The 25427-nt window shown below is 41.7% G+C and overlaps 1 protein-coding gene across 3 annotated transcripts in view; it reads right to left on the bottom strand.

Annotated features, from left to right (window-relative positions):
* Positions 1-25427, bottom strand: part of LOC140714720 (zinc transporter ZIP11-like) — a 770421-nt gene that overhangs the window by 231555 nt on the left and 513439 nt on the right. For all 3 annotated transcript variants that reach the window (XM_073026220.1, XM_073026221.1, XM_073026222.1), the window contains exon 6: positions 20279-20348. In XM_073026220.1, coding sequence (XP_072882321.1) covers positions 20279-20348 — 70 coding nt within the window. The remainder of the gene's footprint in view (positions 1-20278; positions 20349-25427) is intronic.

The raw sequence follows: 25427 nt of genomic DNA, 5'->3' as shown, positions 1-25427 counted from the left end.
CCACAACTGGCAACACAAGCAAACAATGTCAAACAGTCAAAGCAGCTGACAGGTGCAATGGCAAAAAGTAAAATGTTTTGACTAGATGGCGTCGGCGTTCAGCGGGTCAAAAGTTTATAAAAGTTAGAAGCTACCGAGTTCCATTCTGTGTTTACTGTTACAATTTGTAACAGTGTGGTAACTTGAAACACTGACAATGTAAATACATTGAAGCTCTAAAACGTTTCAAAGTAAAGGTTGTTGTAAATATATTATTTGGAAAATTTACAGATTATATCCATTAACACAAATGTTTACAGTATTTCACAATTATATTAACATTTTGTGAAAGAAAATTCCAGCTGCGTGGCAACAAAGGCTACGTGTGCGGAACCATTTCAGTTACTGCATGGTTACGCATCCATGCAGCTCAGAGGAAACAGTGTTTCCATCAAAAGTAAGTACATTTTAACTCAGAGTATACATCTACCGAGTTATGCTACGTAATTGAATGTTATTTTAAAAGCCCTACTGAAACATTTTACAGTTAGTTTGAGGCATCATGGTCAGTTTCTTAAAACAGTCTAAACTTGACAAGCTGTATTTATTGGCAGTTTTACAGTGAAAAGACCCACGTCGTGTTTTTTTTTAAACACCTGGCAATTAAGTGCAATTTGAAGAAACATCATGGTGATTAACTAACTCTGAAAACCAGGGTCCCAGCTTTATTCTAGCAGATTCCCCTTTCCTTTCCAGTCCTGAACAAGGGTTTCTGCCTGAAAAGTTGACTGCTTATTCATTTCCACGGATGCTGCCTGACCTGCTGAGTTCCAGCAGCACTTTGAGTGCGTTGCTTTGCTTTTGTATTTGTTAGGGACAACAAGGGAACACAAGGTCACAAAAGGGCACACAAAATGCTGGAGGAAATGAATAAACAGTTGACATTTTGGGCCGAAACTCTTCTACAGTAGAAGTTTAGTTTCTTTGGGTACTGTCCTTTAGATGGAGGAAATTTACTTTGCATTACAGTTTACACATGAAAGCCAGCACTGACTTCTGGGAGGTACTGTACAAGACCAGAAGATATAGGAGAAGAATTAGGCAATTTGGTTCATCGAGTCTGCTCCTTCATTTCATCACAGCTGATCCAATTTTCCTCTCATCCCCAGTCTCCCACTTTCTCCCCATATCCCTTCATCCCCTAACCAATCAAGAATCTATCAACCTCTGCCTTACATAACAGAATTATACAGCAATGAACTGAGTCCCAAATTCAACACTCCAACCCAACTGCCCATCTATACTGATCTTATGAAACATTATGATGTTTCCTTCAATACCTCACCCATTAAAATGCTTACCTCAATGCATCTTAAATGTTGTAACTGAATCTGATTTCACCAGATTCTCACTGCATAATAAACCTATTCCTCAGATCCCCTTTGCAGTTACTGGGATATACATGCTGGGGGAAAAAAAAGTACAAATGGAGCATTAATCCCAAGTGGTGTATGGAACATGTCCTCTTGTGACACTGATAATGGCGTGGATCACCTACAATAATATTGGACTATATGGAACATAGAAAAGTACAAGATAGGAACAGGCCTTCCAGCCCAGAATGTTGTGGCAGACTGATTAAAATAGTAATTAAATGCCGAACCAAACTAATCTCCTCGGCCCACACAATATCTGTATCCTCCCATTTCCTGCATATTCATGTGCCTATATAGTAGAATATTAAAAGCCTCTTTCATATTTGCCTCCACCACCATAATAGGCAGTGCATTCCAGACACCCGCCACTCTGTGTAGAACAACTTGCCCACACTTACCTCCTTTGAACTAATCCCTTCTTACCTTAAATGCATACCCTCTAGCTGTCTACTCCATCTATGCCTCTCATAATCTTATAAACCTCTATCAGATCTCTCCTCGGCCTCCGCTGCTCCAGTGAAAACAACCCAGGTTTGTCCAACCTCTCCTTACAGACTCCTGTTAAATCAGATCTTATCAAGTGGCTGGGTCCTACAGATCCACAGCATTAGAACCACCAACCGTTTATTCTTCTGTGCCAAAGGATATTCTTCATATCACTTACAAATTCACTTAAGATTCTGCATTCAAATATTTATAGCGGCACAGATATACCAAGCATAGAATCAGGCCTTTCAGCCACTGACTAATTGCTAAACCAGTGTGGGTAAATTTACATCAATCCTACATCAACCCTTGTTTTTAATTCTCCCCCCCCCCCCCCCAACACTCTCAGTGATTCTCAGCTCATTCTACCACTCCCCTACAACTTTAGGGATAACTAGCCTACCAGCCGTAGACTTTGGGGATGCGGGGGGAAAGGAGAACACCTGGAGGAAACCCACCCCGATGGGTCAGGCTTGAATCCCGGCCTCGCTGTGAGGCATCAGCTCTACAAGCCGCAGCGCCATGCCACCCTGAGGATATTTTTGCTGATATTGTTCTCACAATATGGGAGGAGGCCCACGAGTTTATCAAGTCCACATCAGGCGCCAAGCCGGCATAGCGGTTAGCATGACAGTATTACACCTCAGGGAGTTCTGAGATCAGATCCAGCACCGGCTAGATGGAATTTGCACATTCTCTCCGTGCATTTGTGGGCTTCTTCCAGATGCTCCGGTTTTCTCCCATAGTCCAAAGACTGTTAGTAGGTTAACTGGTCATTGTAAACCGTCCTGTGATTATGCTAGTGTTAAATAGGTAGGTTGCTGGGCGGAGTAGCTCAGAGCACTGAAAGGGCCTGTTCCATGCTGTATCTCTAAATGATAGATAGATAGATTCCATCAATCCCACTCCCCACCTATTTTCCTGTAACACCTTCTCTCTCCACCCTAATTCTCTTACCACCTACCCACACTTGGAGTAGTGTACGGTGGCCAAATAACCTGCCAACCTGTATGGCTTTGGGATGCAGGTGAAAGCTGGTGTACCTGGAGGGGAGTCTCCACACAGGCAGCGCTGGAGATCAGGATGAAACGTGGAGTGCTGGAGTCTTGGGGCTGTCGTACTACCTGCTATGCTCCTGTTGCAGGGTTAGTGATAATAACATTCAACACTTCAATATAAAAAGAAATGGGCCGTTTAGGCTATGTTGACCTTTTCTACTCATATACAATAATCTCAATCATCCACATTAGGACCATATCCTTCTATGCCCTGCCTATGTAAATGTCTATCTAAATGGGTGTTGTACAGTACTGCACATAATCTGAGGTACATAGCTGGGGTGTCTAAGACTTTTGCACAGTTCTGTAGTAATTTTATGTATTGCACTGTACTGCTGCCGCAAAAAAGAAATCACGACATGTGAGTGATGATAAACCTGACTCTGATATGGGCCTCAGTTGTGGAATGAGAGTGGGAAGGGGGCAGGGAGAGGGGAATCATGGTTGGGAAAAGAGAGAGAGAGGAGTGGGAAGCACCAGAGAGACATTACATAATGATCAATAAACCAATTGCTTGAAATGAAAAGACCTTGCCTGGTGTCTCAGGGCCGGGTGTGTCTGCACCCGTGCCGACCCTTGCACCCTCAGCATTCCCAGCATCCTTTGCTCACTCCAGATTTACAAACTCACTCTCCATACTCTACATTGACAAATACAGCACCGTGCCAAAGTCTTAGGCACCTGAGCTATCTATCTATATAGACACACACACCCCTATATGCCTAAGATTTTTGCAAATACTGTACATGGCAACTGTATCAGATTTCACCACCTCCCTGAAATTCATTGCTGGTTTTGCATTGAAACATCCTTCTTACATTTATAATGTGATGCATACAACGAATGAACAATAGGGAAGTTTAACGATCATGATAAAGAAGAAACACAATTGAGCTTATTTCACATACAGATTTTATTTACATTTAAAAAAATCTAAGAATGCTCACAAGCTGAAGAAGTTTGGTATGGGCCCCCAAATCCTAATAACGTTCTACAGGGGCACAACTGGGAGAGCATCCTGACTGACTGCATCACTGCCTGGTATGGGAACTGTACTTCCTTCAATCGCAGGACTCTTCAGAGAGTGGTGCAGACAGCCCAGCGCATCTGTAGATGTGAACTTCCCACCATTCGGGACATTTACAGAGACAGATGTGTAAAAAGGGCCCGAAGGATCATTGGGGACCCGAGTTACGCCAACCACAAACTGTTCCAGCTGCTACCATCCAGAAAACGGTACCGCAGCATAAAAGCCAGGACCAACAGGCTCCGGGACAGCTTCTTCCACCAGGCCATCAGACTGATTAATCATGCATTTCTAGGTTAACTGACTGTCCTGTGTACATACTATTTATTATAAATTGTTATAAATTGTACATTGCTCATTTACACAGAGATGTAATGTAAAGATTTCTACTCCTCGTGTATATGGACAATGTAAGTAATAAAGTCAATTCAATTCAAGCTTATGTTTATCTTCTCACTGTTTGCTTAGAATGTAAAATTGTTATTTTTATGTAACATAATCATTCATATGCTTGTTTGTATTTTTATATAATTGCCTACATATGCGTAATTGCTCAGTGAATTTTCCAGTAATTGTAGTATGGCTGATGTTGTATTTTTCTTGAAGCTTCTTGGTTTTTCTGTAACAAATAACACACCAGTTGACACGAGGAAATCTGCAGATGCTGGAAATTCAAACAACAACACACACAAAATGCTGGTGGAACGCAGCAAGCCAGGCAGCATCTATAGGGAGAAGCATTGTCGACGTTTCGGGCCGAGACCCTTCGTCAGGACTAACTGAAAGGAAAGATACTAAGAGATTTGAAAGTAGGAGGGGAAGGGGGAAATGCAAAATGATAGGAGAAGACCGGAGGGGGTGGGATGAAGCTAAGAGCTGGAAAGGTGATTGGCGAAAGTGATACAGAGCTGGAGAAGGGAAAGGATCATGGGACAGGAGGCCTAGGGAGAAAGAAAGGGGGAGGGGAGCACCAGAGGGAGATGGAGAACAAGCAGAGTGAGAGAAAAAAACAAACAACTAAATATGTCAGGGATGGGGTAAGAAGGGGAGGAGGGGCATTAACGGAAGTTAGAGAAGTCAATGTTCATGCCATCAGGTTGGAGGCTACCCAGCCGGTATATAAGGTGTTGTTCCTCCAACCTGAGTGTGGCTTACTCTGGCCACTTTAAAGTCTAATTGTCATCACTGGATTGTCTTGTTATCTGTCTAGTCTGGGCTAGTTTTTGTATAAGATGACATGATTTCTTTGCTTTTATTCCTTTGTTCATTCTTTGTTCTTTTAACACACAATAAGTGGCCGTAAGGAACAAGCTTTATGCTTTATTCTTCACTTCCGAAGAACACCTGGATCGCAAAGTCAACAGACCCAAGACTGCTCAGCAAACTTTACTCCTTTTCTGCTCTATGTACTTGACACCAGAACTCAATGAAGTGCACACATTGCTGATGCTAGTGAATTAAGGAGGAAGAATTATTCTTCAAACCTATCAAAATACCAATGTTATTGTGCATCATCCCATGGATATAGTAGCTTTTTAAGCTGTGGTACCAGTATCCAGGAAGTTTGAAGTCAGGTGCGTGAATCTCAGCATGGTAACCAGGGAACTTAAAGTCAAACAATGAAACAAAATCTAAAGTAAAGAGCTGATATCAAAGATGGTGACCATGAGTCATGAACACATAAGCACAGATGGTTCACTCACAAAAGACATTCACAAAGCTCACGCTGTGCCCTGTACAAGACTCCAGGCCCAAGATGTGATTTAATTTTGATTACCTACTGCCACAGCAAGTTACTGAGCTCAGGCTGAGTTGGGCATGGACATCAAATGCTGGCTTTATCAGTGACATTCACTCCTCATGAACAAATAATTACTTCAATGGCTGAAAGAGAAAAGGAATGTTTTTTTTGCAAGATAGGATACCTTAATTTTGTGTTGTGTTGATGCAGTAGTTAATGAAAAGAAAGAAAGAATAAACATAATAGCAGATCAAAGCAACCAAATCCTTCTGGATTCAATCTTGAGACAGAAAATCCATCCTATTCTGTTCTACTTGTCCAGTATCGACTAAAAACTAAGACAAAGATTACGGTCCCAGGAAAGTTGCAGCATGCGCTTTGTCACAGACTTTGCATTCCTGATGTTTCACGATGCCATGACAACCCTGTCAAATATTCACAGACTAACCTGAACAATGAGGAAAAACAGGAGATTGGCCCACCATGACAACCTGTGAAGTCTTCAAGGATTACCCTGAACAACGGCGAAAAGCAGGTGATTGGCCACCAAGGCCAACAGAGAAACACTGAAGCCAGGGAACTGGATTGCAGTCAGGAATAGCAGTCTGAATAATGCCTTTCATGGACAACCTAACTCCACTAACAGTTGAGTCTATAACTCATCACGGAATGAACCTGAGACTACATTAGGAAAATAACTTACCCTCTTTGACAGCAGCAGCTAATATATTCCTGTTTCTTTATTCTTATAAAATACTTGCAAATGAGTTTTTGATTCTGTCCTCTACACACCTCTTCATATTCTACAGTGTCCCATCCCTGCAGCCTCAGAGTAATCCTTTGCCACTTGGACCCTACAGCTCACAAAGGAATCTTTGAGAAAGACTATCTTTTGCCCCTGCCGATTATACTGGAGACTCACTGGCTGGGACACAGGGAATGCCTGCCTCAAGGCAATATGCCAAGGAAGAGTGGCTAACAGGAGAACTACCTGGTTAACTAGAAACTTCAGGAGTGACCAAGTGAAAATAAATTTGGCATTTCCTCTGCCAACTCCAAGAACCTTTCTCACCCCCTCTCAGTCTGACGAACCCATGTGCTGTGCAGGCAGACAGCAGTGAGTTCAGGCTGTGGCCCGTGGAAGGCATGAAGCAGAGAGTGCTCCACCTGCTGTCCAGCTGTGGCTGAGGAAGCCTTAACATCTCACTTTAACACTGCGGCCAAGGACTGACATGCAACCTGTCAAACGACACCTTCCAGGAGCCTTGTGTGTCAGGGTATCAGTGCAGCTGGTTTGAACAGATATGCAGAATAGGAGGAGGACAATTGGTCCATCATGCTTGTGACATCATACTGAAAGAGCAGTTGTGCTAAGGCCCGGAGTCGTGCTTTTGTCCAAAGCAACTCCTGTGCAATTCAGAGACACAACGCAGAGAAATGGGCTCTTTGGCTCAGTCAGTCCACGCAGACCTTTAATCACACACCTACACCAATCCTACATTGATCTCGTTTTTTTTTCATTCTCCTCATTTTATCGTCAACTTCTCTCAAATTCTGCCATTCACCAAATCACAAGGGGCAACTTTATGTTGGCCAATTAACTCTACCGACCTGCACATCTCTGGGATGTGGGAGAACACAGAGGAATTCCAGGCAGTCATAGGGGAGCATGCAAACTCCACTGGAAAGCACAACTTTGGGTCTCTGGCACGGTGAGGCAGCATCTCCAGGAGATGCGCCACTGTATCTGAATTGCTATTTCACAATCAGAATCAGGGTTATTGTCACTGACATATGTTGTGAAAGACGTTATTTTGTGGCAGCAATACTTAAAAAATTTCCATGTTACAATAAGAAATACCCAAAAGATAAATAAGTAGTGCAAAAAGTGAGCATAATAGTGAAGTAGTGTTCATGGACCATTCAGAAATCTGATAGCAGAGGGGAAGAAGCCGTTCCTTAAATGTTGAGTGGATGTCTTTAGGCTCCTGTACCTCCTTTCTGATGGTGGTATTGACAAGAGGGCATGTACTGGATGGTGAGGGTCCTTAACAGTGGAAGTGGCCTTCTTGAACTACTGCCTTTTTGGACTGTTTGTAATACGTATAGCTTATGTTCAAAAAGGGTGAGCCCACGCCTGGTCAGGCCCTGATGGTGTATTTGGTGGGACTCTGAAAACCCGTGCCAACCAACTGCTGGGAGTGTTCAAGGACATCTTCAAGCTTCCGCTGCTGCAGTCAGAGGTTCACACCCGCTTCAAAAGGGCGACAATCATACCTGTGCCCAAGAAGAGCAGGGTGAGCTGCCTCAATGACTGTCACCCAGTGGCGCTCACATCTGCTGTGATGAAGTGCTTTGAGAGATTGGTCATGGCTAGAATCAACTCCTGCCTAAGCAGGGCCTTGGACCCGCTGCAATTTGCCTATTGCCACAATGGTCTACAGTGGAGGCAATCTCACTCGGTCTTGGATCACCTGGACAATAGCAATACCTACGTGAGGATACTGTTTATTGACTACTGCCCAGAGTTCAATACAACCATACCCTCAGTACTAATCAACAAGCTCCAAAACCTGGAGCTCAGTACCTCGCTCTGCAACTGGACCCCTGACTTGCTCACCATAAGACCGCAGTCTGTGTGTATCAGAAATATCATCTTCTGCTTGCAGGCCATCAACACTGGCACACCTCAAACGCCATCTCTGAATTTGCTGATGATACAAAGAGTGTCAGATGATGATGAGTTGGCAATGATGAGGAACGAGATAGATCAACTAGTTGAGTGATGCTGCGGCAACAATCTTGCACTCAATGTCAGTGAGACCAAGGAACTGACTGTGGTCTTCAGGAAGGGGAAGTCAAGGGAACACACAACAGTCCTCATCGAGGGATCAGACGTGGAATAGGGGAGCAGTTCCAAGTTCCTGGGTGTCAACATCACTGAGGATCTATCCTGGGCCCAATATATTGATGCAATTACAAAGAAGGTACAACAGTGGCTATATTTGATTGGGAGTTTGAGGAGATTTAGTATGTCACCAAAGACTCTTGCGAATTTCTACAGAAGTACCATGGAGAGCATTTGACTGCTGTATCATCATCTGGTACAGAGGAGGCTCTGCACAGGATCTGAAACGAAAAGCTGCAGGAAGTTGTGAACTCTGCCAGCTCCATCATGGACACTAGCCTCCCCGGCATCCAGGACACCTTCAAAACTGTGGCATCCATCTCTCAGGACCCTTATCACCCAGGACATGCTCTCTTCTCATTGTTATCATCAAGGAGGATGTACAGGAGTCTGAAAACAAACACTCAGCATTTCAGGAACAGCTTCCTCCCCTCTGCCATCATATTTCTGAATGGACAATGAACCCATGAACACTACCTTATTATTTTTTCCTCTCTTTTTGCACTACTTATTTAAGTTATTTTATATATATATATAATATTATTGTGTTGGTGCGTGGCCTAGTGGATAAGGCATCGGTCTAGTGATCTGAAGGTCACTGGTTCGAGCCTCAGCTGAGGCAGCGCGTTGTGTCCTTGAGCAAGACACTTAACAACACATTGCTCTGCAACGTCACCGGTGCCAAGCTGCTTGGGTCCTAGTGCCCTTCCCTAGGACAACATCAATGGCATGGAGAGGGGAAGGCTTGCAGCTTGGGCAACTGCCAGTCTCCCATACAACCCTGCCCAGGCCTGCGCCCTGGAAACCTTCCAAGGCGCAAATCCGTGGTCTCACGAGACTAACGGATGCCTATAATCTATATATATCTTATTGTAATTTATAGTTATTATTACATATTGCAATGTACTGCTGCTGCAGAACAACAAATTTCATGACAAATGCCAATGATATTAAACCTGATTCTGATTCTTATTCTGTGAGGAAATGTTCTCTTCAAATAGGATCATTACAATTGAGCATTTAAATAGGATAGAACATAAACGTGTTAAATCGGACAAAGCTGGCATTCGGTGCTGAAGAAATATGATAAATAGAGATGAAAGCAATGTTGAAATACACTAAAATGGATGAAGGAGACACTATTCCTGCTGTTTCCTGCCACTTCACACAGTGTAATGTAGCTGAAACATCTTGTGGTAGCCTTTTTATTAAGCAGAGGATGGTTGAATTACCAACACATTTGCACGCTTCATTAATACTGCTTTCTATTGCTAATATTGACTTCAAGGACAGCAGCCCCGCTGTAAACTAACTTAAGTTGAGAAAAATTGCTTTTTATAACAATAAAAACAGACTGCAACATTCCCTACAAAACTGACCACATTTGCAGTAGCAGTTTATTGAGATTTAAGACAGGAAGAAATGTCAAGGAGAAGAGCACAAGGGCCACAGCCAAAGGAAATTCATTTATCTTTCAGCTAACTTAATAAACCAGGTACCAAACTGTATTTTGATGCTTCTAGTGTCTTTGAGACTGTCCATCTATCTTGATAGAACATTTATCACTTAATCAGACAGGCAGTTTGGTTGATGCATGCGTTAAATTTACTCCTCCAAGTCTCCTTGCCACACTCACTTCAAAATGATAGTCCAGGTTCACCTGTTTTCATCCAGGGTCGCGACTTGGCCTTCAACATTATAGCCCCCAAAACCATCTACCCCCCACCCACTCCCCCCCGCCAAAGACCACAAGACACATTGGGTTCTTTTGCCACTTCAAACCACAAGTCACAGAAGCAGAATTAGGCTATTTGGCCCATCCAGTCCATTCTCCCATTCATTCATGGCTGATTTAATTTCCCTCTCAACCCCATTCTCCTGCCTTCTGTCCATAATCTTTTCACCCTGACTAATCGAGAACCTATTAACCTCCCCTTTAAGAATTTCCAATGACTTGGCTTCCAGATACACCACACTTTGGCTAAAGCAGTTGCCCCCATCCCTTCCCACCGATCTTCCTCCTGGCACTTTCAGGACATCAAATATTTAATCGGGTCTTTAATTCCTTTATCTGTTTTAGATGTTTTAAAGCAGGAAGATCATATCAAAATAAAAACTACAAAATGAACTTTAAAAGCACGATGCTGTTACAATCTCAGCTTAATTTTGGTCCACACACTAGTATATTAACGAGTTATGTAAACAGTAGGAAAATAAATAAAACAAAATATACAAAAACAATAACGGCAGTGGCAATTCGAAGAAACAAAACAAACATTAGAATCCCACCAATCCTGTACTTTATTCACAACATCAAAAATATGAATAAATTCATCTCATCTTAACTAAGAGTCTACTCACTTTGGCACACACGTGCTTAACTTCCAAACACATTTTGCCATGAAACAATAAACTAAGACAAGAATAAACATTTACAATATATTGCCTTGTAGTTAAAATTACCAGAAAGACTAACCTACTAGGGTGATAAGGAATTTCACACAACCACGCTATCCCCCACCGCTACCTTACTCGTGAAAATCCAAAGCATCCACATGTAAAACATGTCAAATTTCTGATACTCTACATGTACAAGCAAGTATAGATCAACATACATGGATATTATCAAATATTATTTCCTCACCATATGATCAGTATTCAATGTTCTTTCTAGAACATGTTAACTCTTCTTTCTACTCTGCACGTGCACATTGACATCATCGTTTTCTCTTAAAGGCACAGGCAGCTTATTTTTAGCAATACCAAGGTGAATACATAAGTGAACTTTAACAAGAAAAAATAATATTCAATGGTCACCTGGTTACATGGAAATATTCTTTCTATGTCCAATAAGCCTTTCAAAATTTGGTAGGTTTCAATGAGATCCCCCCTCGTTCTTCTAAGCTCCAGTGAGTACAGGCCCAGAGCCATCAAACGCTCCTCATACTTCGAACCTTTTCATTCCCAAGATCATTCACACAAACTCCCTGCACACTCTCCAAAGCCAGCTCACAGTTCCTTAGATAATGGGTCCCAAAACTGCTCACAATACTCCAATGTGGTCTGGGTCCCAACTTCAAGTTTCATGGTATTTGCAGCTTCCTTGTAATTAACAAAGAATCCTAAGAATGGTGACAAAGGCTCGGAAAACCTACATTTATAAATATAATGAATCAAAATACATTTGCAGCCAAAAGCTACAGATTTAGGAGCGTGTGTTGATTGCTATTATCTGAGTACTACATAGACGTTACCTAATGAGCATCACATAAATTTGCAACTAACATTTATGAAACTAGGATGAGTTAGGGGAAAAGCACAGAAACACAGCTGCCAAGATTGATATTACCCAATCTGAATAACAATTTAATCTTACAAGGGATCTCGGAGACAGACTGCAACCTAAAAGGGATTTCTATGTAAGGAAATGTACTCTAAAGTTAGCATGCAATGGCAAAAATAGAAATCACTACAAAGGCATTTGCTCGTCACACTGTTCATGGATTCCAAGGAAACCACATCTATAATTTATAACTTCATAAAGAATTGCCATTTCAACAGGGTTAGCAGATCTGTAGCATCCATGCCCAGACCAACAGACTCAAAAACAGTTACTTTCCCCAAGCAGTAAGGCTGATCAACACCTCCACCTACTAACAAACCTCACCACTCCCCCAACCAATACTACTTTATCATTTTCTGTCAATCATCTTAGGTACAGACACTCCTGTACCTAGCATCACCTTATATTTATATAATAAATGTATATAAGCTATCTTATGTACTTACACAGTATTTATTGTATTTTTTTAACTATTGTGTTCTTAATCTCAGTTTTTTATATGCTGCATCAGGTTTGGAGTAACAATTATTTTGTTCTTCCTTATACTTGTGTACTCTACTGGAAATGACATTAAGTTGAATCTGAAGAAGTGAACAGTCTTTCTTCAAAAATCTAACCAATTACCACCTGATCTGAGGCAAAGTTTCATTTGTCATTATTTGCCAAAGGTACTGATCGCTACCTCAACTGCCAACGATGAAGGGGGGGGGGGGGGTGACGCTTAAACTCAGCTGAAGACAGATGTTGCTTCCATTTCCTCCTGAGGACCTTAATTTTATTACAGCTTAGATATTATCGAGTATCCATGGGAAATGATTTACAATGCAATAGAAGAGACATACCATGTGTTTTTTGACAAAGATGGGGCCAAGCACGGTAGCATAGCAGTGAGTATAATGCTGTTACAGCGCCAGCAACCCAGGTTCAATTCCCACCGCTATCTGTAAGGAGTATGCACATTCTCCCTGTGGCCATGTGGGTTTCCACCGGGTACTCCGGTTTCCTCCCACATTCCAAAGATGTATGGGTTAGTAGTTAATTGGTCACATGGGTGTAACCAGGCAGTGTGGGCTCATTGGCCAGAAGGGTCTGTTACTGTGTTGTATCTCTAAATAAAAAATAAGTTAAAATATAAAAAATAGTTAGAGCTGATAAAGAGATACATTTTCTTCTCCATGGACTAACAATTGAAATCGATCATCTTGTGGTATTACTCAATTATAAATAGACGTTACCATTTTCTTAATGTCAATGGTTCACCTGATACATGTTCCTCGTGGATCCATTTTAACACTGATCAAAGATGTAATAAAATTACAGTTAAAGTTTGACTGTTTAACTATTTTGGCAATAACCAATTCAGATATGACAGATTTCTTCTCTGAACTCATTTCACTCCCTAGCCAAGCAATTCTGCCACGAAAAGCAGAGAGCAAACTGTAGTGTAATGATTATAGCACCAGCCACCTGAGTTCAGTTCCACTGCTGTTTATAAGAAGTATGGATTCAGCCCAGTACATCAAGATAAAAACTCTCCCAACCATTGAGCACATCTACATGAAATATTGCCGTAGAAAAGTAGCATCCAGTTCTTTTCTCACTACTGCCATCAGGTAGAAGGGACACACAGCACCGGGTTCAAGAACAGTTACTGCTCCTTAACCACCAAGCTCTTGAACAAAAGGGGATAACTACACTCATTTAAGGACTTTTTTATCTTGTTATTTCATGCTCATTATTAATTGCTATTTATTTATCAACTGCATCTGTACACTTTCTTTACAGTTCCTGATGTTTACAGTTTACTGTTCTATAGATTTGTTAAGTATGCCCATAGAAAAAGAATCTCGGGGATGTACGTGGTGACATGTCTGCACTCCGATAATAGATTTTACTTTGAACTTTGTATGTTTGCATTCTCCCCGTAACTGTGAGTGCTCTAGTTTCCTCCCACATTCCAAAGATGTACGAGTCCCATGCTGCAATTGGGTGGTGCAGACATGTTGGGCCAGAAGGTCATGTGACCATGCTGTATCTCTAAAAAAAAGCACTGAAGGATCATAACAATCTAAAAACATATTGCTAAGGACTGAACTTCTCTGTCAGAACAAATGGCCATACAAGAAGGGAACAACACAATAAATAGATTAAAGCTGAATGGAGCTGCTATCTAGGCAACACACACAAAATGCTGGAGGAACTCCTGGAGAGTTTCTCTTTGGATGGAACTACTATCCTCCTTTATATTCTAACTTGGTGCTGCATGCTACCAGAGGCACAAATAAGCTTAATGAAGCTATAAGTCAGGTAAAGTGTAATATACAGATTTAAAGGAGGAATTGAAAGGTGTTAAACCCTCCACAGTGAATTCCATTTTGAGAGAATTGCTGCATGGGAAACAATAGCTGCCCTTCTACATGCATCTCCCATCTGCGGCGGCAAGGTAGTGCAGCAGTTAGCATAATGCTGTTACAGCATCAGCAACCTGGGTTCAATTCCCACCGCTGTCTGTACGTTTCTCCCTGTAACCGCATGGGCTTTCTCTGGGTGCTCTGGTCACCACCCCCCCCCCCCCCCACACATTCCAAAGACGTACGTGGGTGTGGGTTCATATTATGCAATGTATGAAAGAGATAGATTAATTCATTAATAGGATTTACTCTCAGCTACTTACCTTGGAATGAATTAATTCTGCAACAACTGCGGACAACAGTAATTAATCTTGAACCGTGGTAAATATTTTATCTGAGTGTAATGAATAGATCATAACCGAATTCTCTTAGTAAGGTCTGCCTGAATGCTCATTCAGTTTTCTAGTGTAATGTTAATTGGTTGCATAGAGATGCAAGAATCTGTAGATGCTGGAATCTGAACCAAATTAAACTGTTGGGGAACTCAGCAGGTCAGGCAGCATCTGCAGAGGGTAACTGACAGTCAATATCAGTTGGACTGATGAAAGTTCTCAACCCAAAATGTCAGCTGTCCATTTCCCTCCACAAATGCTGCCTGATCAAATGTTAATTAGTTTCCAGTTTCAATACAAGCAAGAGGCAAACCTACGTCTCAGTTGAAAGCTTTAGACAAAAGGCTTCAATCAGTCTGGTTCAGCAAATATGGCCTTGTTCCCACATCTTGGGCATTACTCACAACTTCCCAGCCAATGAATTGACTTGGCAAGGCCATTCCAAATTGTCTTTGGATAAGGCCACAGTAAATCAAAGCAGTATGGAGTATGAACTGGGGGAGAACCTGTAGATGGTGGTAATCTGACATGCCAACTGGCCTTGTTGTCCATGCTGGAAGAGTCATGGATTTGAACATAGAACATTGAGCAGTACAGCACACTCCAGGCCCTTCAACCCATGGTGTTATTCTTCTTTTGCCTGTTACGTCATTGGTGTTTAGGGCAGCAAGGAAGGTCCTCCATCTCTGGTGGCGTTCATGGCATCCTTCATCACGTCCGTAGCTTTCAAGGAGACACATCCTTAGAGGTTTAGAGGCTTGCGTGCCTCAATGACCCGGAGAGCTATGCTGGCTGGAGTTAGAGTTTTATGCTTTGGCTCTTGGAGTAAGGTCACCCATGCCAAACAGGTCAAAGGGTAGAGGCCAAACTAAGAGTTGTCCACTGATACTCCAGGTTTGGGGGTTCAGCTCAGGGCTAACAACCACAACAGGTCAAACAAAACTGTTATGGAAACAGCAATGAAGAATCCTTCTACATGGATGACGTACTAATCTTTTAACCTACTCCAAGGTCAATCAATCTAACTCTTCCCTTTCACATAGCCTTCTATTTTTCTTTCATTTATGTGCCTTGCAATTCATATAGAAGAATCCCTAATGTACTTGCCTCTACCACTACCATTGGCAGTGCGTTCCATGCACCTACCTCTGGCATTCCCCCCTATACTTTCCTCCAATCACCTTAAAATGTTGACCCCTTGTATTCGTTGTTGCATGAATGAAGTCACCGGAGAAAAGTACTGGTAGATATGAAGCAGCCTCTTTATTCATCAAAACAAGATACAGCAGGCATCATATGGAGACATTTTCGGTTGAAAGGGCTGTCTGGCTCATGTTACCTGATATCTTATGTGCTAACCAGCAAAGAACAATTCTGTATTTGCAATGCATCCACAATGCTTTCTTTGAAACTACACACAAACTTTCACACCTCCCAATTCACACCCACACCATAGAGACGTAAATTAATTTTAATCAGCATTGTCTGGTCTGTGATTCAAGGCTTTTAGAAATCTATTTTTCAGAATGGTATTTTAAATTAAATCTACAATCTATATTCAGATTTGAGGATTGGTGGCTGAAATTATTTGCCAGATGTGCTAAGACCAAAAATCACTAAGAGTATTAGCCATTCCCACCCAGGGAAAAAGTCTTTGGCTGTCCACTTGATCTATGCCTCTTATCTCGTTATACACCTCCATCAAGTTCATAGTTTGATTTTTAGGCTTTGTAGAAACTGCAACTAGCTTTCCTGAACAGAATTAAATGATGATGTTGAGTTCACTGAAAACAGAGTTTCATCGATCTGCTTGGGAGATGGTGATGGAGTAAAAAACATGGCATCTTGTGGATCATATGTTCCACAAACAGTTGAAAATATCATTTAGCGACTTATGTCCCTAAAGCTTGCAAACCGAGTTAGGAATGATCATTTGAGGGTAATTCTATTCAGACTAACACAGGTGAATGAAATAGAGCCCTGAAATATTTAAATATTAGCCGTGCATGCATGTGTCCATTAATATGGTTAAATATTACTAGGGAGATGTATCCCTGAATTATTCCTCACCCACCTCTACTTACACTCCTGACAATCAGGAACAATAGCTCTACTTAGAGATTTTAACTTCTTTTCCTTCGAATATTGAAAGGGTTGGACAGAGTAGATGTGGAAAGGCTGCTTCCCTTGGTGGGTGAGTCCAGGACAAGAGGTCACAGTCTTAGAACTAGAGGGTACCCATTTAAAACAAGAGATGAGGAGAAAGTTTTTTAGCCAGAGGGTCGTGGATTTATGGAATTCATTGCCACATACAGCTGTGGAGGCCCAATCATTGAGGGTTTTTAAGGAGGAGATTGACAGTTATCTAATTAGTCGGGGTATCAAGGGATATGGGAAAAAAGCCAGAAATTGAAACTAGACGGGAGAATAGTTTAGCTCATGGTGGAGTGGCGGAGCGGACTCGATGGGCCGAATGGCCTGCTTCTGCTTCTTTGTCTTGTGAGCACAACAGTTCAAAGTCTGACTCTCAGGTTTTTTGCAGAAGCTGCAACCAGTCTTCTTGCAAAGTGTGAATGACAAAGTTGTGCTCGCTAGGAAGGAGTCCCACCCAGATGCTGGAGAACAAGTTCAAAGATGGCATTACTTCCTTCACGGCAGCTACAAAACCAGCACAATCCTTTTATACCTAAAGCAGGGATTCCTATTCCCAACTTTTTTTATGCCACGGACCCTACCATTAACTTTCCTTCCGTGCTGGACTGAGCGTCGAGGTAGCAACTCAACTTTGTAAAAATAAGAAAGACTGCTAAAAAAAAAAAGACCCTCATGACGGCGTCCCGATGACTCCACTCGGAGTTAAGGGCTTTCTTCTCTTCTTCTACCATTGACTGAGGTTGGAAACCCCAGTCCGAGAGGGTCTCTGCAATTTCTTTACTTGATATTGCTGAGCGAAGGGCGCTGAGTAGGCTACGGTCAATTATGGAAAACTCTGAACATCCTCTACATAGCACCATCCAGAGACAGAGAAGCAGTTTCAGCGACAGGTTACTATCGATGCAATGCTCCTCAGACAGGATGAAGAGGTCAATACTCCCCAATGCCATTAGGCTTTACAATTCTACCGCCAGGACTTAAGAACTTTTTAAAAGCTATTATTAATGCTTTTTGAGATAGTGATTTAGATGCATATCATATTTTTTACTGAGTTAAGTATTGTATGTAATTAGTTTTGCTACAACAAGTGTATGGGACATTGGAAAAAAGTTGAATTTCCCCATGGGGATGAATAAAGTATCTATCTATCTATCTATCTACCAAACCACAGAATAAATCAGCATTTATATCCCCTGAATATCCAGGGATTAATCTTTTTCTTTGTCAGGGACAGCCAATATTTATTATATGTCATGGAAAAGATTAAAGCTACTCAACAGCAGAGTATGAAAAACTGTTCAAAGAACAGCCTGGTCCTGACTCAGGTACAACATTGTGAGCTGTAAAGGTCAGGATCGCGGGAGGATTTTTTTTACAGTCAAAACAGGAAAATCACTTTTTCTTTGAAATCAAGTTTCATAAACGCTTTGGTGTTTGTAATGAAATGCACCGGACTTTCCAAATTGGAGATAAGTTCTGGATCTGATCCACGACTCAGTCATGTTGCAGAGTGTGGGTTCAAGTCACCGAACGGTGACTGGAAACTCATCGCCAGTCAGTCAAGCAAAATGCACCATATTGTGGCTGCATGTTCTACTTCATTTCCAAAACTTAGTTCCACCAAGATCCAGATTACATAAATAAAGTGCAAACAGCCCTCGCACTATGTTTCTGTTTGCAGTCTCTTTCAACACAGTTCATACCCCATTCCACTTCAAAGGCACAATGTAATTTTGGCCCAGGGAGTTCAGCAATAACAGATAGAACATAAAGCAGAGGAGGAGGATTCTTCCTTTCAAAGTAATTGATTATTTTTTTGAATTGTGTTTTTGAGGGCACCCAAAGTTATACACATTGAGAGATCATGGGAAATAGAAACAGACATTCATACAATTGTTCAGTGGCTGAGATTCAATATGTTTATAAGGACATTGAATAAAATGTCCTTATACACATTTATTGTATTAATTGAATAAAAACTTTTTAATGGAAGGCAACCAAATCTTCATTTTATGTCAAGTTACCAAATATTCATTCTGTTGTAACAAAAACAAATTGTCTTTATATAACTGTATTAAGCCAGTAAAACATCCCATGGTACAGCATAGGGATGTTAGATGAAAATTTATGAAACCAAGCTGGGTTTTAAACAGCAACCAAAATAGCTAAAGAAGCAGAGGGTATAAGGAAGAAATTCTTCACTATTTTCCTTTGCATTTCAAATTCTTTTGCATATGAAGACAAGTGGAATATCATTAACTGCAGAGGGATTAAAATTATCCACCAAGATGTGCAACGTGTGAAGACCATACCACAGAAAAGTACGAAGGCTCTGGATATACACACTCCAACGTGCCAATAAATTCACCACAGTTTTTATTGCACATAACATAGAACAGTACAGGCTATTCAGCCACAATGTTACACCGACCTTTTCAACCTATTCCAGGATCAATCTAATCCTTTTATCCCACATAGCTATTCACCTTTCTTCCACCCTCTGATTCTTTTGGATGCCCCATCATGTATGTACCTCTACCGTCACTCCTGACACTGCATTCATGCACCCACCACTCTCTATGGGAAAAAAAAAACCTGCCTCTGATGTCCCTCTATATTTTCCTCAAATCACCTTACAATTATACCTTCTCACATTAACCATTGCAACCCTGGGATACAGGAGCTGACTATCCACTCCATCTATGCCTCGTATCATCTTATACACCTCCATCAAATTACCCCTTCTACGCTTTCACTCCAAACAGAAAAGCCTATGTCGCTCAACCTTTCCTCTACTGTTCTCTACTCCAGGTGGCATCCTGGTAAATCTCCCCTTTGCCCTTTCTAAAGCTTCCATATCCTTCCTATAATGAGGGGGGTCGGAACTGAACACAATACTGTAAGTGTGGTCAAACCAGAGTTTTACAGATCTGCAGCATTACCTCATGGCTCTTAAACTGAATCCCTTGACTAATGAAGGCCCACACACCACACGCCTTCTTCATCGCCCTATCAACTTGTGCAGCAATTTTGACGGATTTATGGATGCAGACTCCAGGATCCCTCTGCTCCACTACTAAAATCCTGCCATTATTTTTTACTTTGGCTTCAAGTTCGATCTTGGTGAAGAATCAGAATCCAGTTTACTGTTACAGCCTGATATATCCTGAATATGCAGTCAGTTCTCTTTCAGCTCACAAACCTCACCCCTGGACCATAGATCTGAGAAACATATCTTTGCTTCTTCCACTCCTCTGACTTTGAAAGTTTGCATACAGATTTTCCCAACCCTGAGCTGAGACAGCAGCTAACAGGCAGCAACCAAAAGCTACGACATTCCTGACTGATTGGAGAGTCAGGAAGGCCTTTCACTGTGAAACTATCGAGCAGAACCCAGACTTACCTTGCGCTTTCAAAGGTCGCTGATGCAGTCTTACCGATAGCACCAAATCCGACTCCCACTGCTAGACCCTCTAAAAGAGAACCACAATAAACAAACATGAGAAACACAGGGAGTAACTGCTGTTTGCTGCTTAAATTCTACCTCAAGGAGGCTATACAAGTCAGGGAATTATCTCTATCTCTTTTATTTGAAAGTCTCTAATGGAGTTCTCTGCATCTGCAGCTAATGTAGACATGCAGCCTCACCGACCACAACAGCTGGGGCACAATGGCCAATGCTGGGCTGCTCAGCAAGCGATAATGGAGTGCTCTCCACCAGCAGCTATTGGTGGAGCATTCACCACTAGCAGCCCTTGGTTGAGGACCCACCGTCACCAGCCATTGGTGCAGCATTCACCACCGCCAGCCACTGGTCGAGCACCCACCATCACCATTGGTGGACTTCTCACCACCGCCAGCCAATGGTACAGCATGCAAACATGGCAAGATGATTTACCAGGGCAATTGTAAATGATTTTCTTAATAGAAACTATCAGAAGGATGGATGTGATTAAATAAATTAGCAAGTTAATGGCTGCACAATAATTGCGCGGTGCAGCAGGGTAGGGTAGCGTTAGTCAGTGTAACGTTATTACACCACCAGGAATTTGGGTTCAATTCCGCCGCTCTCTGTAAGGAGTTTGTACGTTCTCCCCGTAACTGTGCAGGGTATTCTCCGGCTGCTCTGATTTCCTCCCACATTCCAAAGATGTACGGATGAGTTGGTTAATTGGTCTGACAGGTGTGATTGGGCGGCGTGGGTTCGTTACGCCAGAAGGGCCTGTTACTACTGCGCTGTATCTTTAATAATAGAATGAAAGTGCACAACTTATTGAGGTAGTTCAAAAGTGCACACCCAGTGGTATGAGTCGGAACAAAGAGTAGCAACAAGCCAGAACTTAGTGGCTGTGCTGATCTTACTTAAGGGTCTATTTACATAATACAAATGTTATGTTACAACAATGCAGAAGTTAGTTGTGTGTATGTAATTTCCCTCATGAAGAGTCCAGAAAGTCTTAGATTGCTCAATTTCACAAGACATTTGGAGACAGCGACAGATTGCTGTGATTATTTCAGAACATTACATGGTCTCAATGCAATTTCAAAACAAGGGAGCATGTTAAGGTTTTGGAAAATCAATGTGAATCAGCTCCGCTGAACCACTGAGAACTCAAAAGCAATAATCTCACAGACCTCTTGAGGAAAGTGAATCGACCCCAAAAAATATGTTTTGTTCTTTTGTTTGTCAAAGGAAATGGTTGAACTCTGCTTTCACCCTGCAAATGTTCATTTTCAGTACCTTACCGATTCTGCTCATTTGAGGAGAGGAGGGGACGAGATTTTAGTTGTGAAGTGTTCGACCTGAGGGAATTGTAAGTCATCGCCAAGGCAAGTTATAAAGAGGCCATTTTATTTTGATTCCAGAATGGATATAAATGACATCTATTATTCCTGAGGCCGAAGACAGAAATATACTGATTATTTTAACTCTATGTGGAAAAAAATTCAGATATGAAAGTTCACTATAATAAAATAGAGGCTGTAAGCTTGCACAAAAAAGGGAAACACAACATATGTTTGTTACCTCTTCTCACCTACCTATCACCTCTCCGAGTCCCCTCTCCTTCCCATTCTTCTTTGGTCTACTCTCCTCTCTTATCAGATTCCTTCATCTTCAGCCCTTTATATTCCCCATCCACCTGGCTTCACCAATCACCTTCCAGCTATCCTCCTTTCCCTCCCCTCACCTATTTATTCTGGTGTCATTCCCTTCCTTTCTGGTCTTGAAGAAGTGACTCAGGCTGAAACATTGTCTGTATATTCATTTCCGTAGATACTGCCTGACCAGCTGACTTCCTCCACCATTTTGTGTGAGTTGTCTCGGATTTCCATCATTTGCAGAATTTCTCTTATTTATATGTTCAGAGTTCAGAGTAAATTTATTTTCAAGGTAAGTATATGCCACCATATACCTGAGGTTCATTTTCTTGCAGGCATTCACAGTATATGCAAAGAAACACAATGAAATCAATGAAAAACTATACATAAAGATGGACAAACAACCATTGTGCATAAGATAACAAACTGTGCAATTACAAAAAAAGAACAGACAATACGAATAATCAGTGTTAAGAATAATGAATTACTGATTCATAACAAAGTTATAGGGAATGCATCACATCTCCTTTCAGAATGACTTTGAAGTATTCCACTCTGTACCTTTGAAGTCAATCCTTTACCATAGAAACACAGGAAACAGGTGTAGAAGTGGGCCAACTGGCCCCTACAACCTACTCCACAAAATTAAAATCTTGGTTGATTCATACCAGTCTCCACACTATTTTCTCCACTCACCCCGCACCCCTTGACAGCAGAGTCTTGAATCATGTATATTTGAACTGAATGGCCAAATTGCGGTTCTGTATCCCCACTTGGCACAAAAGATTAAAGCCAATCCTGTCTTCTTTGGAAAATTGAACAGGAGAGATGCAGCTCCATTTTCTGATTACTCATTCGTTCGTTATTCGTCGTGTCACATGACATAGGTAATCCTGGTCTTTCCATGACCATGACTGTTCTCGGCAAATTTTTCTACAGAAATGGTTTTCAATTGCCTTCTTCTGGGCAGTGTCTTTACAAGACGGGTGACCCCCAGCCATTATCAATACTCTTCAGAGATTGTCTGCCTGACGTCAGTGGTCGCACAACTAGGACTCGTGATATGCACCAGCTGCTCATACGACCATCCACCACCTGCGCCCATGGCTTCACATGACCCTGATCAGGGGGCAAAGTGAGTGCTACACTGAGGGATCTGCAGGTTAGCAGAGGGAAGGAGCACCTTATGCCTCTTTTGGTTGAGATGTATCTCTACTTCGCCAACCCCTCCAATTACTAAACCATGTTTTAGTTCCCTTACACAAAGGCACTCAATCATGCTCCGCGCAGCCCAGGCATATTGCAGGGTTGCCCAGTATTGAACTTTTGCTTATGTAAGCAACCAACATCATCACAACTTTCTACGGCTCAACTGCAAACCTGTCATGAATCTGTTCATCTGAGGAAAACTTCATTAATGAGGCAAAACATAACTAATAAAGGATGTGAACCCAGATACAGTACATTTTTATCATGTTTTCCCTGTGCTTCTTCAGGTTCATAATTAGCATTGAATTTACGATTTTTAACGGGGAGGCAGACTCTGTGGGTACGGTATTTCAACAAAGGATGGTGCAGAACCTTTTCTGTGGATAGCAGTCACTATTCTGTGGCACTTGAACATCTTACAATTAAATGCCAGCCACATTACCTGCCCCCCTCCCACCCCGAGCGCAAACGCCGAGAAAGCAACGGGAGAGCTTCACAGTACCACCAAAACAAGCATCCAAACGGTCTCTTCAAAATTCATCAATACAGTTACTTGTACATTGCGTTTTATAGAATTGCTTTTTAATTGCATAATTTATGCTTATTGTGTTTATTTTTATGCTGCATCAGAGCCAGAGTAACAATAATTTTTTCTCCTTTCACTTACATACTGAAGAAAGACAATAAAGCATCTTGAATCTTGAATAACAATATTCATTTTACTCATGACATCCATTTGCTTCAAAGCTGTTGGTTCCACAGAACAGTACAGCACATTACTGGCAGAACAGTTCAACAATTAAGGCCTTATCCCAGGCCTTGGGCATTCCGAGCAATTTTCCAGCCTATTAATTAATTGGCAAGGTCTGCAATCATTGCCCATTTGCCTTTGAGGAGACAGCAGGGAATCAAAGCAGGATGGAAAAGGACTTGGAGCAGATCCTGTAGATAGAACGTGCCAGTTAGCTTTGTTGTCCTTGGTGGTGGAATCATGGATTTGAATGTAGAATAGTATAGCACACTACAGGACCTTCAGCTCACAATGTTATTCCTACACATTAACCTACTTCAAGATCAATCTAACCATCCAATTTTTTTTTCTTTCATCTACTTGCTTATCTAGGAGTCTCTTAAAAGTGCCTAATGTATCTGACTCTACTTCAGCCCTGGCAGCATGTTCGATACACCCACCACTTTCTGTGTAGAAACCTTTCACATCTCCTTTATACTTCCCTCCAAGCTAATGCCTTGTATTAGCCATTTTTGCCCTTCCTAAGATTGAGTTTCTAAGCTTGAATTAAAATATTCCCATCTAGATTATTTTGTTTATCAGGCTGTGTTTCACACAACATTGGCCAAATCAGAGCTGTATTCCTCGAGCAAATAACTCACAAGGGGCATCAGACAAATAGAATTGGATTTCCTCTTTCTCTTCAAACATGCAACTCTACATTGTTCTCTTATTGACTCATGGTCTGAAGAAAAGTTCAGAAAAATAACTATTTACTTGAGATTGGTAGCTTTACACTGATCATAATGCAGAAACGAATAGTGTTTTTACAGAATCAAAGCCGTGGAAATGCACAATGCAGGCACTTGTGAATCCGTAAAAATGATTCTATCAACACGCTACACACAGCACAACTGAACTGATATCAGGCACAAAAGAAAGGTCCTTGTCTTCTGACTCGCATTATGACTTTTCAGCAAGGTCATTCGCACGGCAGCTAATTGATGTGGTTGATGGGGGCGAAGACACCAGAAGAAATTGCATGAAGTAGTGAAAACAGAACTTTCTGTAACCATTCTAATTTGTTTCATGCGTCTTCTCCAAATCCAGGATATTCCTACTGAACAAAATCACAATGTATTCGAAATGGCAGAACACCAGAAATTTCTGCACAAATTCAATTTCCGCCTACACATGATACTCACCCTGTTGTTCGGGGCTGTATCATGTTCATTGTGCAAAGGTCAATCTTTGCACAGATTCCTCTGGGGATAAACTGGCAAAATTATTTAAAAATCCCTTCTAAGGAAAAGGGAAATGGTGATGGAATGGGGTCACCTCTTTCAGGACAGATTATTAATGTGTACAAATGGCATCCACTGGATGTGGTTATACTTCCCACTGACTCCAGGTGAACACACACAAAATGCTGGAGGAACTCAGCAGGTCAGGTAGCATCCAAGGAGAGGAATAAAGAGCCGACATTTCGGGCTAAGACCCCTCAACAGGGCAG

This window comes from Hemitrygon akajei, chromosome 22, assembly GCF_048418815.1.
Source record: "Hemitrygon akajei chromosome 22, sHemAka1.3, whole genome shotgun sequence".
Taxonomy (NCBI): Eukaryota; Metazoa; Chordata; class Chondrichthyes; order Myliobatiformes; family Dasyatidae; genus Hemitrygon; species Hemitrygon akajei.
Note: the sequence above shows the minus strand (reverse complement) of the source record. Positions and strands in the feature narration are given on the sequence as shown.